This window comes from Erigeron canadensis, chromosome 3, assembly GCF_010389155.1.
Source record: "Erigeron canadensis isolate Cc75 chromosome 3, C_canadensis_v1, whole genome shotgun sequence".
Lineage (NCBI taxonomy): Eukaryota > Viridiplantae > Streptophyta > Magnoliopsida > Asterales > Asteraceae > Erigeron > Erigeron canadensis.
This window is the reverse complement of record NC_057763.1, coordinates 33029377-33047313: the sequence shown is the minus strand read 5'-3', so window position 1 is coordinate 33047313 and position 17937 is coordinate 33029377. Positions and strand designations below refer to the sequence as shown.

At 38.8% G+C, this 17937-nt stretch overlaps 1 protein-coding gene across 1 annotated transcript; it reads left to right on the top strand.

Annotated features, from left to right (window-relative positions):
• Positions 1–348: 348 nt before the first annotated feature.
• Positions 349–4092, top strand: LOC122593250 (probable E3 ubiquitin-protein ligase ZFP1). The gene is made up of 7 exons (XM_043765636.1): positions 349–514; positions 701–773; positions 1593–2126; positions 2222–2445; positions 2531–2620; positions 2701–2856; positions 3611–4092. The coding sequence occupies exons 3-7, from the start codon at positions 1619–1621 to the stop codon at positions 3752–3754; spliced, it is 1122 nt and encodes a 373-aa protein (XP_043621571.1). The 5' UTR covers positions 349–514; positions 701–773; positions 1593–1618; the 3' UTR covers positions 3755–4092.
• The last annotated feature ends 13845 nt before the right edge of the window (positions 4093–17937 follow it).

Below are 17937 nucleotides of genomic sequence, written 5' to 3'. Positions count from 1 at the left end.
CTAAGGCAAATCTTTTGGTTTCGGGTTCTTGTAATTTGTTTTAGTTATGTTTTAGTTTATAATATCCTTAGTTTCGATGTACCGTTTATAACATCTTGCCAGTTGATTAAGGAAATACTTAAAAACAAAAATCTTCAAAACACGAGTAAAAACAAAAGAACCGTTAAGAAAAATGAAGGGTGAAAAATCAAAACAAAAAACCCACTAAAGCACTTCACGCATGGCACAATCGTAATTAACTACATAAACCAAGACCGTTAAACTAGAAAAAAGAACACCAAAAAATGCATAGTTTCTAATAAAGAACAGACAAATATTCGGTTATCGGTAAAATAGGAAGAAAAAAAAAAAACAGGGCTTGTGTTTTTCATCTATCTCATAGTTTCTATATCTTTGTAATAAATAAATAAACATAAATAAATAAATGATAAATTCCACCTGAAATAAGAAAGAAAAAGAAAAGCAAATTCAAGATCCATCATCCCTCTTCAACCCCATAATCAACCCTCATTAGGTCTGTTTGTTTTTTAATCTTCAATCTTTTTTTTTTAAAATTTTTTTTTTAATCTATATCAAATAAATTGTTTCAAGAATAATTCAATGAAATTAATTGTATAAAGAAAAGGATATTTAATCTTATTATATTTATTATGAATTGGATTATTGTTTCTAATATATTCAATTGGAATGGAATTATCAGGGCTATTTTTGGTTGAAGGGGCAGAAACTAATTTCTCAATTTTCAAGTTCTGCTGTCTGTTGATGATAAGAAGGTATAAAATTAATTCACTTTTTCTTTTGAATTTCTTTATATTGAAATATGTTCAAAGTTTTGATTATGAACATATGTTTCTTTTTATTGGAATTTGTCTAAAATTTTGATCTTTTTTTATTTTTAATGTATGTTTTATGTTTCTTCTCATTGAATTTTGTATAAAGTTTTGATTTTTCAATATTGTGTGTTAGAAAATTTTAATTGTATGATATTAAAGATTTTAAATTTTGTTGTTTTGTTGATATGTGCAAATTTAGGGAATGCTTGAATTTTTTTAGATTATTAATAATTTCTTCGGTTTTGGTTGACTATGCATATTGGCAATGTTAACTCTTGTAAACTTTTTAATGCTGTTATATACCATGAACGATAAATGTAATCTTGGAATGCATTAATCGTTCACATGTAATGTTTGTGGGGCCTCAGGTTTGCATGTTAGGTCAATAATGTTAGTTCTGGTCGAATGTCCATGTTTAACAAAAAAGTTATGTAATTTGAGATAATATGTTGAAGATTTTGATTATCTTGAACTTTCAAGTGAGAAAAGTATATGTTTGGAGGTAACTAGTTGAGCATGATCAATGCATCTTATTTTGGTCGTAAGAATGAAATTTCTTTGATTTTCCGCTTTAGTTTGTGAATAATAACATGAATTACTTGTTCAATGTATAATTGTATATGTTGTTGGTTGCATGATCTTATAATGTCAACCAAATATATGAATGGTAATGAATTGTGTCGTCAAGATATCTTTATTTGCATTAACGGCATGTCGTTTTATTGTATAGTATTTTACGTGTTTTTTCTTATGATACAGACGTTGATTGCTACTTATCATTAAATATGAGGCAACGGAACATGATGTACACTGGTCCAATGATCGATACTGAAATAGAATATGCCCCCCTTCAACCCGAACCTTGTTTAATGCCTTATGGGCCTGTGCCATCTGGGTTCACATTCATTGCGACTCCTCATGGGACCCAAGTGGTTCCATTTGGGTCTCATAATCAGCTAGTGTTTCCTACCAACCAGGTCATGGAAAGAGTCCATGGTGCATTTAAGGGAAAGATGGCCGAAGGGTTCCATATGAACTTTCAGTATTCCTACTCTGTACATGGGTCAAGTCCTTTTGTGATTCCTGAGTACAGAGGGCTCGATACCATCCCTATGGTCATTGGAGCTGGTCACCCCAGAGGTGCAAGGAACAGACCTGGTGGTGCTATTGATTTTAACTCTGGCTTACAATACATGCCAATGAACCAACTTGGTCAACCCCTTCAGGTATTGCCTGGCCCGTGGTTGGAACAGCAGTTTTGTGGCAATGCACCTGGAATACCTCTTATGCAAGGTAATTAACTATGTATTTTATGGCTGCATAATATCTGTTTTAGTTGATTTTATGTCATCTTAACTAACGAAACTCCACATTTCATTTAAATTCAGGATATACCAATGGAAATCCATTTACTTATATGCATCCACCACCAGCACCTATGCCACCTATGCCTGTGGTTCCTCTTCAAACTGGGGTTGAGCTCGTGCCTAGGTTTGTGCGTCCTTCACCACCAGTTGGTGTTAGGGTTCACCAGCCTCATGGTCAAGAACTAATGATCGAGTCAACTTCAAGACACCGGAGTTTTCCCCATTTGAGAGTTCTCCCTGAAGATGTACTCTTTTCATATTTTCTCAAATTTCCCGCAGTTTTACCAGTGCATGACTTTCACTAATTAATTTGTTTTTGTACGTATATAGGGTGTTGCAATGCTGGAATTCGGTAATTATGGACATAGAGTCGATCATCATAGAGATATGCGATTAGATATAGATCACATGTCTTATGAGGCAAGTTGACATCAATTTCCTTTTTAGTCTATCTTGAAATAAAAATATAAAAACAACCTAAATTTTTCTATTATATGCAGGAGCTTCTTGCATTAGGTGAACAGATTGGCAATGCTGGCTCGGGTTTATCTGAAAGCTTCATTGCATGTCATCTTAAAACAAGAACATTCACCTCTTCTTATCCGGTAGATACATCACCTTCTCATCAAGAACTCAACATGTGCACAATTTGTCAGGTATTTCTTTAAACAAAGCATATTTTAGGTTTTGTCATCATTTTATGCATGGAGGTTACGTTTTGAACGACCCCTCATTACATTTTCTTGCAAGTCCCGTTCAAATCTTTGGTTACATTTAATGTAACAAATCGAATGTAAGTAGCTCACAAGAAAAAGGAACCTATAAATGATTGATCACTCCATCAGAAACCTATATATATGGAATAGGTCCATTTTGGTTGAATGTCATTGATGACGCCATGACGGGTCATATGATCAAAATAAAATAGTATAAGCTAAATTAGGGTTGGGTTGAATGGTTAAACAGGTTAAACGTCAGCTACTGGGTATTCAATTACATGGAGCATCCTAATTCATTTTACGTAAAATAATTATCTTTACTATTTAGTTTGTCATTGTATTAAAGCATTAATTTTTTAAGTAGTTGGAAGAAAAAAAAAGTGCAAAAGTTTTTGGGTCGCCTAGACCCGACCTCTTTTGACCTGCACATTAAAGTTACCCTTCTGGACCCAATCCACTTCGACCTGTTACCCGACCCAATTTAGCTGCCCATATCGCTACCTCCAGTCAAATAAATATTTTAAATGATGGTAGCCGAGTAATTAACTGGTTTCATGGTCATTGGTGAGGTTTATGAGACATAACAGACTGCATAATCAGATTTTGATTATACTCTTCTGTTTCAGCACAATTAAACATAGGATTTGGTTGTTGGCTAAATGATAATCCATCAATTATTTGGATTTCACAGATGGACTACAATGATAAAGAAAACATCGGTAAGTTGGATTGCAGCCATGAGTACCACGCAGACTGCATACAGAAGTGGCTGGTTGAAAAAAACACTTGCCCGGTTTGCAAATGCACTGGACTTGGTACACAAGGAAAGGAGTAGTCGGGAAAACCTTGAAGAACCTTAGGCATGTTCACATAAACTGCAAATTATGGTAAATATCGAAGTTTAGGTTGGTGCCTGTTTATATGTTCATAAACTACACTAGGTATTTAGGCTTCTCTTATTCTTTTGTTGTTCTATGAGATGCGAATGTCAACTACTGTATCAAACTGTTGATTTTATTCGCATTAACATCTCATGTGCTCTTGAAACATTTTTGTACATACCTTTTCCATGTTGTATCGGTGTATGAACTCCGGATTTTGGAATGTTAATACTGGGTTCAACATTCATTAATTCTTTTGCAATATAATATACACGTTGTAAGCTTAACGTTACTTTATACGTAGTTTTTATGCCCTTTTTTGGTTCGTTATGATTAGAGCACCCTCAATGGGCTAGACTGGTGTCTGAACGCGTTAGTCATTGGCAGGCTTCTAGTCAATGAATTTTAGATGCTTACACATTAGACAGGACCCTGTAACAGGCCATGAAAATGTTTTTAATGCACTAACCGCTTACAGACTAAAAGTTGGCTTTAAACTTGGTTTGTCGCCTATTGTTTAGCCGCAAGGAGTGATATGTCGTATTTTAGACCCATTTCTCACAATGAATATAGTTGTTTTAGCATGGTTTATAAGTCGTTTTTGTATACATTTGGTGCGTTTATGGTATTTGTTAGTGTTTCAGGCTACTGACAGGTGTTTAAGCGTAAATCTAAAGAAAACAACATTATTGAGGTGAGATAGGTGCTAACGGATGAATCCTGAAGCGTTTGGATGAAGATAGCAGAAAGTCAATGAAAGTCAAAGCTGGAAAGTGGGGAGTTGCCCCGCAATAGGAAAACAGAGGAGAATCGTTGCCCCGCAACTTATGAAGTTGCCCCACAACACCTTCAGCTTTAAATCATTGGACGTCAACAAGTCATCGCGAAGCTGGACCTCGTTGCCCCACAACTTTGTAGTTGTCCTGCCACTAGGTCCGAATCTGGGCAGATTTTTGGAAACTTATAAATAGCTTGCTTAATCATTCCAAAAACCTAACTTTTGCATTCCAGCCGATTTTTAACATCTTTTCAAGGGTTTTTCATCTACAAACATTCTTGGAAGATCGCTAGAACGATTGGAGATTTATTTAGCTATTGTTTATCATTCTTGGAAGATCGCTATTATATTTATTGATTGATAATTGTAATTAGAAGTTCGGAATAACTCTATGCCATTGTCAATTGATTTATGAAAAGATTGATCGGTCTATAATTAACCTAAAATTGTTGGAGTTCGGAAGAAACCAACGGTAAAGATTTTAAACAATTAAACTCATTTTGAATGTGTAAACACTTATGATAGAGGAATCTGATTAGGTGAATAAGCAGTTCGGAAGAAAGCTTTTATAGGTTAAATCGTGAAAATCAACTCAGGATCTTAATGCTTCATTGTTTTGGATAGAAATTAAACGCGGAAGCGATAACTATATTTAGAGCAATTAAAGTGTCAAGTATAACGGAAGTTCGTCTTGTCTATCTTTTGAGTCGTTCAACAAATGCAAGTAATGTCCAGACCCGATGATTGACATGTGAGCTGATCTAAGTGGGTGTCCTTTTAATTTATTGTTTGAAATTCAACAACAAAATATTCTCTTGCGATTAATCCTACGGGATTACTGACTATTCAACTAACTCTTGCAAAGTGGCAATTCGGCCACAAAACCCCCTTTTAATCTAAATCATTTTATTGTAACAATTGCTTAATAAGTCCTTGTGTTCGACCTCGTACTTACCAAGTCACTATATTGCATACGAACGGGTACACTACCCGCAAGTGTGTAGTAGACAGTTACTAGGTATTTCGTGATATAAATTTAAAACTAGAAAATACACATCAAGTTTTTGTATTTCTCCTTTTTGTTAAATCATTTTGTTAGTTGGTTCATCATTTTCACCAACAAAGTTTCAAGGTTTCTTCAAATTATAAGAGTTGAGTTGGTACATCTTTATAACCAACGAAATAGGATTTTGCAATACTATATCCTATGAGTTTTTCTTCTATAGTTGGCACGCTCGTTTAAGCCAAAATAGGTAGTTTAGGTGGATCGAGATGTTTGATTGTCATACACCAAAATGGTGTCGGTTTTTAATCGTTCTATTGGGGTTATGGTCAGGAGAACTTCTTGGGATTTGGACCGTTGGCAACTAATGACATGGGTTTGTTTGGACTAGACTATATGTGAAAACTTTGTTAAATGTTGTGTTAGTTCTTTGTTAACACTAATTGTTCACCCCTAATTTCCATATCCTGTTTAAATACCTTGTTTAGCCTAATGTTAAAACCCTTAAAGTCCTCTTTTGATAGACGTTATAGGGCGCTAGCGCCTTGGCGATGAAGGTCCGGACCTAATACAAGCCTATGGTTAAAAGATTATGCATCACGACTTGGCATTGAGTGATTATTCAAATATTCGACCCCAAAAGTAAGTTAGTTGGAGTGGATAGGCGAGATATCACTTATTAGTTTCATTTGTGCTTAGTCGTGTTATTAAGGCTTGTATATCAGTCAAGTATTGTCAAACATTCCGGTTTTCATTTAAGAATAAAACTGCCTAACCATCTATTCTCATTCTTGATTATGGTTGAGCTTCTTTTTTATTACTGAAATGTGGTTCCTTAATGTACCAAGGTTTGATTTGTTTTCAGCTTGAATTCACGATGATCACCCAAATCTCTATGGAAACCAGTAGTAGTCCTAACAGCTCTAGCCAAAAGACTTTCAAAAGCGGGATCATCCAACATTTCTTGCGTGTACATACCCGTACACAACCCGAACTCAGCAATAGTCAAGTGTCTATTAACACCCCCACAATGAAAGAAAATCACTTTATCGGCAAACACATCCTGGGCTTCTTCTATATCGTCAACATTAATAGTGGCGTAAACCTCCAAACACCATTCCTTACAAACTACCTCCCTATTACGAAAAATATCGAACCACATACCAAATTCTTTCTCAATGGGATTACCATCATCGTCATTCGCCCTACCCATGAGGCGCATATATCTACTGATATCCTCCCTAATATTTAACCTATCCAACATAGACCGTTCCATAAACCTTGGTTCAATAATATCCTTGTGAATCAGAGTAGCCAACCTGTTAGTATCGTCGGCTTTCTTAGCGGGTGGAGCATGAGGAAAGCGTAACCAAGGGTGGGCGGGAATACCCATAGCAATCGCTTCAGGGGTTAAACCACTAGTATCGGCAGGTGCAACAGATGCAGAACTAGTACTAGCTTTGCGTCTCGGTACCCGACTAGTACTGGCAGGTGCCTTCCCTGCGGCCTACACACATAACAAAACATTAAAACATTTAAACCCCATTGGACATACATACATAAAAGCTTGAAAGATCCAGGGTCTGCCCAAGTCCAGTTGCGGCGCAACCACCCTAGTTGCGGCGCAATGGATCTCGTTTGTTTTCCAGTTGCGGCGCAACAAGGGAGTTGCGACGCAACATGATGTTTTCTGGGCAGACAACGAACAGTAGCAGGGATGAACAACAAAATTCCACAAACTTCATGGCAAATTAAACCCTTAAGTGATTTCGTTTTACACAACCAAACGAACGAATCCATTAATTTCGGTTTAACAAAACCCTAATCAAGTCTAATCCAATCTTAGAACAAAACTTTGTGAAAACATAGTTAAATCCATTAACAAGACACCACTCTATCTAACAGATCACCCAAACCTCATTGTTCTAACCCTCTTCACCATGAATTCGAATTTCACACAAAGAATGTAATCTATGCTAATTCGATTTTAAGTCAAGAACACTTACAAAATAAACAAATTAACATCAAGAATAAAGGTAAAAGATTTACATACCTCTCCAGTTCTTGTCATGGTGATGATAATAAAACCAAGATTAAGAAGAAAAACAATGAGGATTAAAAGAAATTAAGAGATGAGGAAGGAGGATGGAACGGCTAAACAAAAGAAAAGAAAAAGAGAGGCCAAAAATTACTGGATGAAAACAAAGGGATATACATCTTGACCTGCCCCCTTTTTACCTGCCTTTGACCCGCGTTGACCGAGGTTGCGACGCAACATCAATGTTGCGGCGCAACGCGAAAACAGAACCAACTTGCTGCGGTGCAATGACATTGGTTGCGGCGCAATTTTTTTTTTTTTGAATTTTCTGACACGATACTCATTGCGGCGCAATACCTTACCCGCGGCGCAATACGAAAACAGTAAAGAATGGTTGCGGCGCTACAAGGGTAGCTGCGGCGCAACTACTCCCCCCCACACTTACCTTGTGGTTTCTGCACGTAAACAACTTATCGTAAGGCGTGCGAGCGGCTTCTACCTGTATTTCTTATTAAAACACAATACCAATGACAAAATAAACAAGATGTTCACAAATAACAAATAATAAACACGGGTTGCCTCCCGCGAAACGCTTAATTTATTTACGAGTCTTTAGCTAGACTCGTAGTCTTTTAAGTTCATTTGTTGATGGCATAGAAGCCAATCTCGAACACCTCCGCATTCTCGTCATCCTCTTCATGGTAATGCTTCAAACGGTGCCCATTTACAATAAAATTGTTTGTTGGACCTGATGTGCCAAATCGAGCTTTAATATTTGTAAACTAAAACTACCAAAGAACTAACTATTACGCACTCACGGGCAGTGGACCCGATCGTTTGTAATACAGCAAAGAGGTAAGTCTGAGTTCGTTCTCAGGGACTGTGAAATGATTAATTGCTTGTTAAATGGTTTGGAAAACAGGTGTTGCTCGAAATTCCCTTTGACAATTAAACAAATTGATTTGCCAATTGATTGCATTAAATTAAAGAAAGATTCAGACAAAATAATTAAAAGTCATCCACCTTGACTTCCCTTGACTTTAAATGTGATTGCATTTGATGAGGAACAAATTCTTAAGAGTTTGAAAAGTAGTCGTGACAAGATTAAACTATTCACGTGGTACCACCATCCATGAATAATTTATCGATCCACCTGACTAGTCTAATTACCCGAGCCGGTACCACCAAGACCAAGACAATTCTTCTAACAATAGTTTTTATCTACTTATCAAATTATCAATTGAACCTATGTGACAGTAACGTGGTACCACCAACCGATATCAATCACGTTGACAAATTTAATCTTAACTTAAAATGATATTCACTATCATACCATGAACTAGTGATAATTACTTATAGACAAGTAACTGTTTTAAAATCACATACACATTCGACTGGTACCACCAACGAAGAATCATATGCAACCAATATCGATTTTAATTAAATGAAAAGAATTAAAACCATCAAGATCACAGAACAACGATAATTAAATAAACCCTTTTAAATTACAAATATAGCAATCATATTATCCGTCTAGTTTCATCAAGGTGGATGAATAAACAGTTAGCCACTCATGATCAATTCACAATAATCAAAGAAATGGAAAAGAAACATGAAGTACCAATTGTTTGAAGAAAATAATTTGCAAGACAATAATGTAGATACGATCTAGATGGGTGCCCGTAATATCTTCAATGAGTCCGCCTAAGTGAAACACTTGATTGGAGAAGGAAGAATCCTGATAGAGCAGCTCCTAGAAAGAGTTTGAATGCCTCGAAATTCGTGCCTAGGGTTTATATTTATACCTCTTGAAAAATAAGGCTTTAAGTCGGCCGTTGACTTTTGTTGACCAGCCTCCCACTGCGGCGTAGTGGTCATGTAAAGGCCTCCACTGCGTCGCAGCCGAATATCACTGGAATTCCCTTCGTATGCAACATGGATGACTGCGGCGCAGTGGGATCGTGCATGCCATCCACTGCGGCGCAGCCAAATATCTCTGCCAATTCTTCGCGTGCAAAAAAGGGGTGACTGCGGCGCAATGGACTCGTACAAACCCACCACTGCGGCGCAGCCAAATCTCACTGGACAAAAATCACTCGTGCATGAATAACCACTGCGGCGCAGTGGGCAAATGTACATTTCCACTGCGTCGCAGTGGACACAGAGACTTCGACCACCTCGTTTTCAACTTTCAACTTGCCACTTTCATCATTTCTTTTGCATAAATCAACTCTCGACCTCATGAATCATTATATTAGCCAATAGTCTTCCAAATGTGAGCCAAATGACTACGTAACCTGCTAAGCGCCTGAAACTACTAACAAACACCATAAACGCGCCAAATGCACACAAAGTAGACTTAAAACATATAAATAAATGGCCAATAATGATGTGGGTAATGGGCATAAATTAGTCACATCAAATCCCCCCACACTTAAGCATTGCTTGTCCTCAAGCAAATCCAAACTTAACGTAAACATTCCTTGACAATCAAACTATCAAACAAATGACAAGTTTCAAAAAGAAGCAACACCAAGCATGTCAAATGACAATAAGGTGGGTGAAGCAGTTTTAATCTTAAATGAAAACTCGAAATGTTTGACAATACCTGAACAATCCGTAAGCCACGATAATCAACTAAGCATAAATGAAACAAACGATCCTACCAATATCATTCTACTCCAACAAACTTACATTTGGTGTTGAATATATGAAGAAACCCTCATAGCTTAGTTGTGATGTATACTTTTTTACCATAGGCTTGAACCAGGATCGTCACTTCACCATTACGGCGTAAGGATCAAGTACATCGTCAAAATAGGCATTGAGGATGGGTGTATAGTTAAACTAAAACTAGTTATATGAATATGTTCAAATGGAATATATGGATGAACGTTGATGATAATTGTGAAAAATGAAAAAGTATATAATGGATATGTTAAGTGTACAAACTAGTCTAATATGAATTCATACCATTGATTGTCATCAAACCACAAACCCAAACTAGCTAAGCAAAACCCGACACAACGGGGTGTATCACTTCAAACAACCAAATCCTCCAAAATAATACAACAAACTTCCTAGACATTTGGAAATGAGAAATATTTACTAGTAGCCCGAGTTCTTTTTTTTTTTTTTTTTTTTTTTTTAATAAACCATTCTCTTTATTCTTTTAGAACCATTTTTACTCTACTAGTAAATAACCTCTTACAATGATAACATGTCTATAACTCTTCACTTTTTTTTTTTTGTTTGAACAACCCAAAATAATCTTCAATAACTTAACCCGTTCACGTATACTCATAGACAAGAATATTTCACAAATCAACCCATGAAACTCTCCCAAACATCCAAACAACCATGACAATCAACGGCCCCCCAGACTATGGGTATAGTGAGGTTTAATTTACAAGTATGAATGAGAATTTACAGTGAAGTTGTTAAGTTATAAGGATATGTGAATGTACAAGGAAAGGTGAAAAAGTTGTATGTATAATTGTATAAGGTTGTATAAGGGTATGGGTATACAAAAGAAAATTTGAAAGAAAGAAAGAAAGATGTGTAGTCAAACCTAAATGCCAATTCGTCATCCAATGTACTCATCACGATCACCAGACCAAGTTCTAGAATCAACACATCATCTGCACACTCTTATCAATAGAAAAACCCGGAAATGGCTTAGAAATACCTCAAACACGCACATCCTAGTGCAAGGCATCAAAAATGATAACCCTTACTCCCGAATAAATCCAAGAGCCTAAGAGAGGGACGTATTTACGAGGCAAACAAACCAAAACCATCATCTGAAAAACTATATATAAAATGATGAAATCTCACATTTGGGTGTTTTGGATATATATGAGTATGCAAGTAATGATATCAATCCCAAAGGACTAGCCAAATAACCGTTCAGGACACACTTCGCCAATTAAAAATTTGTCAAGGAAACAGTCTGTAGTAAAATTGCTTAATAAGTAATCAATTAAATGTCAAAAGCAATTTACCACAAGGACAAGTTCAACTCAAGTTTAAAAATCAATATCAGTTTCTATTATCCCGCCAAATTGATAATACCAGTTTCAAACATGCACATCACAGTTAAGAGTTCAAAAGAGAAACTCAAACCCCTGGATAGAATCCAAAGGCCTATGAGAGGGACATATCAACAAAACCGATAGGAATCTGAATGACAAAACAACAAAAGTGATATACCCGGTAGCTTAAACCTATTTGCCACCCCCCCACACTTAAGATGGACAATGCCCTCAATGTCCATATTCGGTCATAAAATAGAGGTAAGCGAAATTGAAATAAATAAAAGCACATACCGGAATAAGGATACATTTCGTGTTGAAACAAGTTATCGACCCCGTATAGCAAATGGCACTTCCGAAATAGGAAGGACACTTTGGTGAGCGGGATAAACAACGTGTACCAAAACGCAATGTGCGAAAGTCGAATACATCAAACAAACCAAACACAATGCGGCGCTGAACTGACTGCCAGCATATGCATGTCATCACACAATCAACAATTAAGGGGTTCCCCCCCACACTTGGCAAAACTACAACCATCCACACCTGCTGCATAACACATCAACAAGGAAGTCATAATAATAAGCCCATAACAACCTATTGTTCTTGCAACCAACATACAATCCTAAGAAAAGAAAAGAAAAGAAAACAAGTTCAACGTCTGATCACCCCGTAGGGTGGATACTACAGAAATAAAGAGGAAAGAGAGAAATAGTGTCAAGTACATTCATCCAAAACACCAACATGAAGGAATACCAATTAACCATCACATGACCCCATCCCACGGATCCGGACGGAAGTCATCACACGCTAGCATCGTCAATCAAAATGGCCGGGACGCGTGAAACTGGGCGGTGCAAAAAGATCTGTCACCCAGTTGCGGTCCTCTTCCTGTCCCGATCCACTACCTCCATAACCTGTAGCTGGCTGATCACCAACATGTCCAGAACCAGTAGCAGCATCAGCAAATCCCGAACCAGTACCTGCAAAGAAAGAAGGCATAGAAGTAGAAATGCCACCATCCCCACCCGTGTAACGCCCAAACTGGACCGGCCCCCTAGGAGAGCCTCCCAAATCATGGGGCTGAGAAAAGAAATCCATCTGAGCAGGTGTAGAAAAATAAGATCCGCCATCCTGTCTATAGGGTGGCACACGGACGGGTGGTGGGTCAAAGGCAGGAATCTCCGCTGGTGGCACATACTGTCTCCCCTCGAACTGGGTCTGCCACATCGGCTGATAATATCCAAGTGTATAGTCAATGCGGGCATTCTATGAACCCAACCATGAGACCTCCATATCCATACGGCGCTGATAATCCGCAAAAGCTCGAGCACTAGACTGCTGACCCTCGTATATGTCCTGCAACTGCGTGGTCAAAGATGTCAAATCAATATCAGTGTGGCCACGCCGCCTCGGTGGCTGGGGCGGTGGCTGAGGCTGAGGCTCCTGCGGAGCATCTTCCATATCCTCATCATCCTCGTCCTCCGATGGCGGTGATCCGATCTCTCCTACATCGTCAGCCAATCTATCAGGAAGATTTCCTTCCTTCTTCCTGAGAATCCTCGCCCTAAGCAGATCCTGGCGAGTAAACTCAACCTGATACACCGGAATGGACAAATAAGTCTGACAATCCTCCGAATCAAAAATCCCCATATACTTGTAGATCCGAGTAATAAAATGCCCCAACACAAGATCGGAATCCGAATGATTACACATCCGATCCAACAAAACCATAGGGGGAAAAGCAAACTTCCGGGGATAACCTTCCGTGAACAACTTCATCAACCATAAATCTAACATGTACGCCTTATCCCAATGTGACGACCTCTGAATGAATGAGGTCACCAAGATCCGATGCAACAAGCGCAATCTTACACTTTGAATCTTATTCACACTAACATAACCTCCCGAAACCCATTGATCACCACCCGAGATCCGAGACCAATACGCCGGAATAGACTCACCATCTTCCAAATCCGCTTTGACACGATACCCCTTCCTCAACAATTCCCTAAAAGCTGGGGTACCAAGCTCCTGCATAGTATACATTCCCACATATGCTCCAAACTCGGCTAATGAAGCCCTCCTTTGAACTCCCCCACACATAAACATAACGATCCTTTCCTCGAAAATATCTCTCACTTTACTTAACTCCTTAGTCAATCTCAACGTGGAATAAAACTCCAAGCAAAGTTCCCGATAAACCGGCTCGCGATTCAAGAAAACGTTATCCCAAATATTACAATTGACAACTCTATTGTTCACTCGCATTCCAAGCGAAAACCACTCCTTAAAGTCATCCGCAAGCCCAAAGTACTGAATGTAAAATTGAGGCAAAAACTTTGGTGGGCATACCTTGTGCCTAAAGATCTTGTACAACTTGTTCAAATAATTGTTCTTGTGGGGCTGAGGTATCTGCTCGAAATTCAAGTATGCATGCCTTTCATTTATCTCGTCAAAACAAAGCAAAGCCGGCGTTTGAACTTGCTTTCGAGATCTCTTAGGAGCGGGACGGCTCCCTTGACCTTCTTGAGCTTGACGACGTTCTTCGGCGGTCTGCAAATATACCAATTAAACAAAGAAACATAAGAGAAGTGCAACGCAAGACCATATTTCATAAACTGAAAATTACAAACAATTTCGTCCCACTGCGGCGCAGCGGGCTCACATCGCCCCTCACTGCGGCGCAGTGGGGTCTAAAATATGTGCAAGAAAAAAACAACCACTGCGGCGCAGTGGTTTGTGCACACCCGACACTGCGGCGCAGTGGTGTGGATGTCCAAGGCAAATTCGACATTCAAACGACACAAAATCAATTTTTCCCGGGTAATCCATTATCCTTACAATATCATTAATCCTTTGCCAAAACACTTATTCAGTTAGTAAACCTCCCCCACACTTGTTTATCAAAAATCCCCAAACTTTCAAAACCCTAGTCTCTAATTTAAAATCAAATCTGGAACAACAAGTGGTTTCAAAGAGAGATTAACCATCCCATTGGCTTTACTAACATCAAACTATCCAAAACCATCAATCAAATTTACAATCACAAAGCTAAAACTAAAAAAAAAACAAAAATTAAAGAAAAGAAAAAGAAAAGTCAAGAAATCTTACCTCTCTTGCCATGATAGATGAGAAAGTATGATAATCTAAGAGATGAAGAATCAAACTAGCAGATTGGAGGGTGGATTAGAGGAGTTTTCGGAGGTTTGTAAGGAATTTACTGTATACCCGATCGGTTCTGTTGTTTGAGAGAAAAGGGAAGCTTTGAATTGTGTGGTAAAAAAAAAAAAAAAGGAAAAAAAAAAAAACTTATCCTCTTTCCTTACTTTATTACCCAACCCTTTGACCAGTCAAACATGCCCACTGCGGCGCAGTGGGCTTCAGCCATCACCCACTGCGGCGCAGTGGGTCACAAAGTTCTTCGGACACAAAAGGTGGGGACTGCGACGCAGTGACCCCGTGCACACCCTCACTGCGACGCAGTGAGGGTTTTGGCAAAAATCCCATTATGATTAGTACGGCTGCGGCGCAGTGACCTAGTTACCTTGACCACTGTGGCGCAGCCAAATTTTACTGTTCCGAAACCAACCCTGTTACTTACAAAAATTTTTCTAACTTACTATCCTTTATCAGTTCCACCTCAAATTTTGCACCTGCATTTTTCTTGACAAAACTAGTTAAACTAACTAACAAATTGAAAATGAAACAAAGTCAAACACGGGTTGCCTCCCGAGAAGCGCTTAATTTATTTACGAGTCTAGAGCTAGACTCGACCAACTTCTAAGTTTCCGATTCAAAAATGGGGACCTCCTCAATCGTCCCTTCCTCCCGTTCTTCTTCCACATACAATTTCAAACGATGACCATTCACAATAAAAGATCCATTCCCATCTCTTTTAAACAATTCAACATAACCGGATGGGTACACATGTTTAATCACAAAAGGACCTATCCACCTAGAAGTCAATTTAGGTTGTTTAATTTTAAACTTTGACAAAAACACACAACACTTTTGCACCAACCTTAAATTCCTTCCTACGGATCCTTTTGTCATGATAAATTTTGGTCTTTTCTTTGTAAAGCCGGGAATTTTCATAAGCTCCCAATCTAAGCTCATCGAGCTCATGGAGTTGCAACAACCTAAGTTCACCGGCCTCCATCATGTCCAGATTCAAATTTCGCAAAGCCCAATACGCCTTATGCTCTAATTCAATCGGTAAATGACAATTCTTACCGTAGAGCAACTTATATGGCGTCGTGCCAATAGGCGTCTTAAAAGCGGTCCTAAACGCCCACAAGGTGTCATCTAACTTTTTTGACCAAACCTTGGGTTATCCCAACCGTTTTTTCCAAAATTCTTTTCAAAGCCCTGTTGGTGTTCTCCACTTGACCACTGGTCTGTGGGTGATAAGAAGTTGAGAATAATGATGAACACCATAACGTTTAAGAACCTTATCTAATTGATGATTAGCAAAATGCGTCCCACGATCGCTAATTAAGGCTCTAGGGCAACCAAACCTACTGAACAACTGTTTTAAAAAATCTATGACTACCCGCGCATCGTTTGTAGGTAAAGCCTTGGCTTCAGCCCACTTAGACACGTAGTCAACAGCAACTAGGATGTACTGGGATTTGTTAGACGGTGGGAATGGTCCCATGAAGTCTATGCCCCAAATATCGAAAACTTCACATACCTGAATCCCTTGCTGTGGCATTTCATCCCTTTTTGTTATGCTTCCTTGGCGTTGGCAAATGTCACAAGTTTCAACCAATGTTTGGGCTTCTTTGAAAATCGTCGGCCAATAGAAACCTGCATCAAAAACCTTTCTACCTGTGACTGACGGACCATAGTGGCCTCCAGTTGGCCCGTAATGGCAAGCATCCAAAATCTCTCTAGTCTCAGCTCCTGCAATGCATCTCCTGACCATACCATCTGCACAAATTCTAAACAGATATGGGTTATCCCAGTAATAATGCCTAGCGTCCGATATGAGCTTCTTTTTCTGTTGACCCGAAAAATCATTTGGTATTTCACCTGCAACCAAATAATTAGCAATATCAGCAAACCAAGGGGCTTCATTGGAACTAGAAATCACATTCAAATATTCATCGGGAAAGTGATCCTTAATCTCCCCATCTTGAAGCTCCTCCCGGTCCGGGTCTTCTAACCGGCTCAAATGATCGGCAGCTAGGTTCTCGGCACCTTTCTTATCCTTGATTTCGATATCAAATTCTTGCAACAACAGAACCCATCGAATCAATCTAGGCTTTGCATCTTGCTTAGAAAACAAATACTTTAAAGCAGAGTGGTCAGTGAAACAACAGTTTTACTTAGTACAAGATATGACCGAACTTATCAAATGCAAAGACTACCGCTAGTAACTCCTTCTCTGTAGTGGTGTAGTTTTGCTGGGCGGGATTCAAGTTTTACTAGCATAGTAAATCGGCTTGAAATGCTTATCATCCCTTTGCCCTAGCACAGCTCCAACCGCATAGTCACTAGCGTCACACATCAGCTCAACGTAAATTCCAATCCGGTCCAACCATAATAGGAGAATTGGTCAACTTGTCCTTCAACACCTGAAAAGCACTCAAACAAGATTCATCAAAACAAAAGGACGTCCTTCTCCAATAAGTGGGTCATCGGACGAGTATCTTAGAGAAATCTTTAATGAATCTCCGTTAGAAACCGGCATGGCCAAGGAAACTACGTACCCCTTTCACATTTGAAGGTGGGGTACTTGGCTATCACATCAATCTTAGCCCTATCCACTTCTATTCCGGCCCTCGACACCTTATGACCTAGAACGATTCCCTCGGTCACCATGAAGTGACACTTCTCCCAATTCAAAACTAGACGAGCCTTTTCACACCTAGTCAACATCTTATCTAGGTTATGCAACAACCTAAAGGAATCCCCGAAACCGAGAAATCATCCATGAAACCCTCCATTGAGGTTTCAAGCATGTCCTGAAAATAGCGATCATGCACCTTTGGAAGGTGCCCGGGGCATTACACAAACCAAACGGCATTCGCCGGTAAGCAAGGTGCCAAATGGGCATGTGAAAGTGGTCTTTTTCTTGGTCTTTCGGTCGATGGGTATTTGAAAATACCCGGAACCCATCCAAAAACAAAATATGCATTTCCCGGCAAGTCTTTCCAACATTTGATCAATAAAAGGGAGGGAAATGATCCTTACGGTGGCATCATTCATTTACGGTAATCTGCAAACCCGCCACCCCGTGACAGTCCTATTGGCCAAAAGTTCATTGTTTTCATTTT

What these genes read in the sequence shown, in the direction of transcription:
- LOC122593250 (XM_043765636.1), top strand. Translation starts at nt 1,619, where the DNA reads ATGAGGCAACGGAACATGATGTACACTGGTCCAATGATCGATACTGAA. An exon ending in TGGAATACCTCTTATGCAAG is followed by an intron (nt 2,127 to 2,221) that starts GTAATTAACTAT and finishes ATTTAAATTCAG; the next exon opens with GATATACCAATGGAAATCCA. An exon ending in ACATGTGCACAATTTGTCAG is followed by an intron (nt 2,857 to 3,610) that starts GTATTTCTTTAA and finishes TGGATTTCACAG; the next exon opens with ATGGACTACAATGATAAAGA.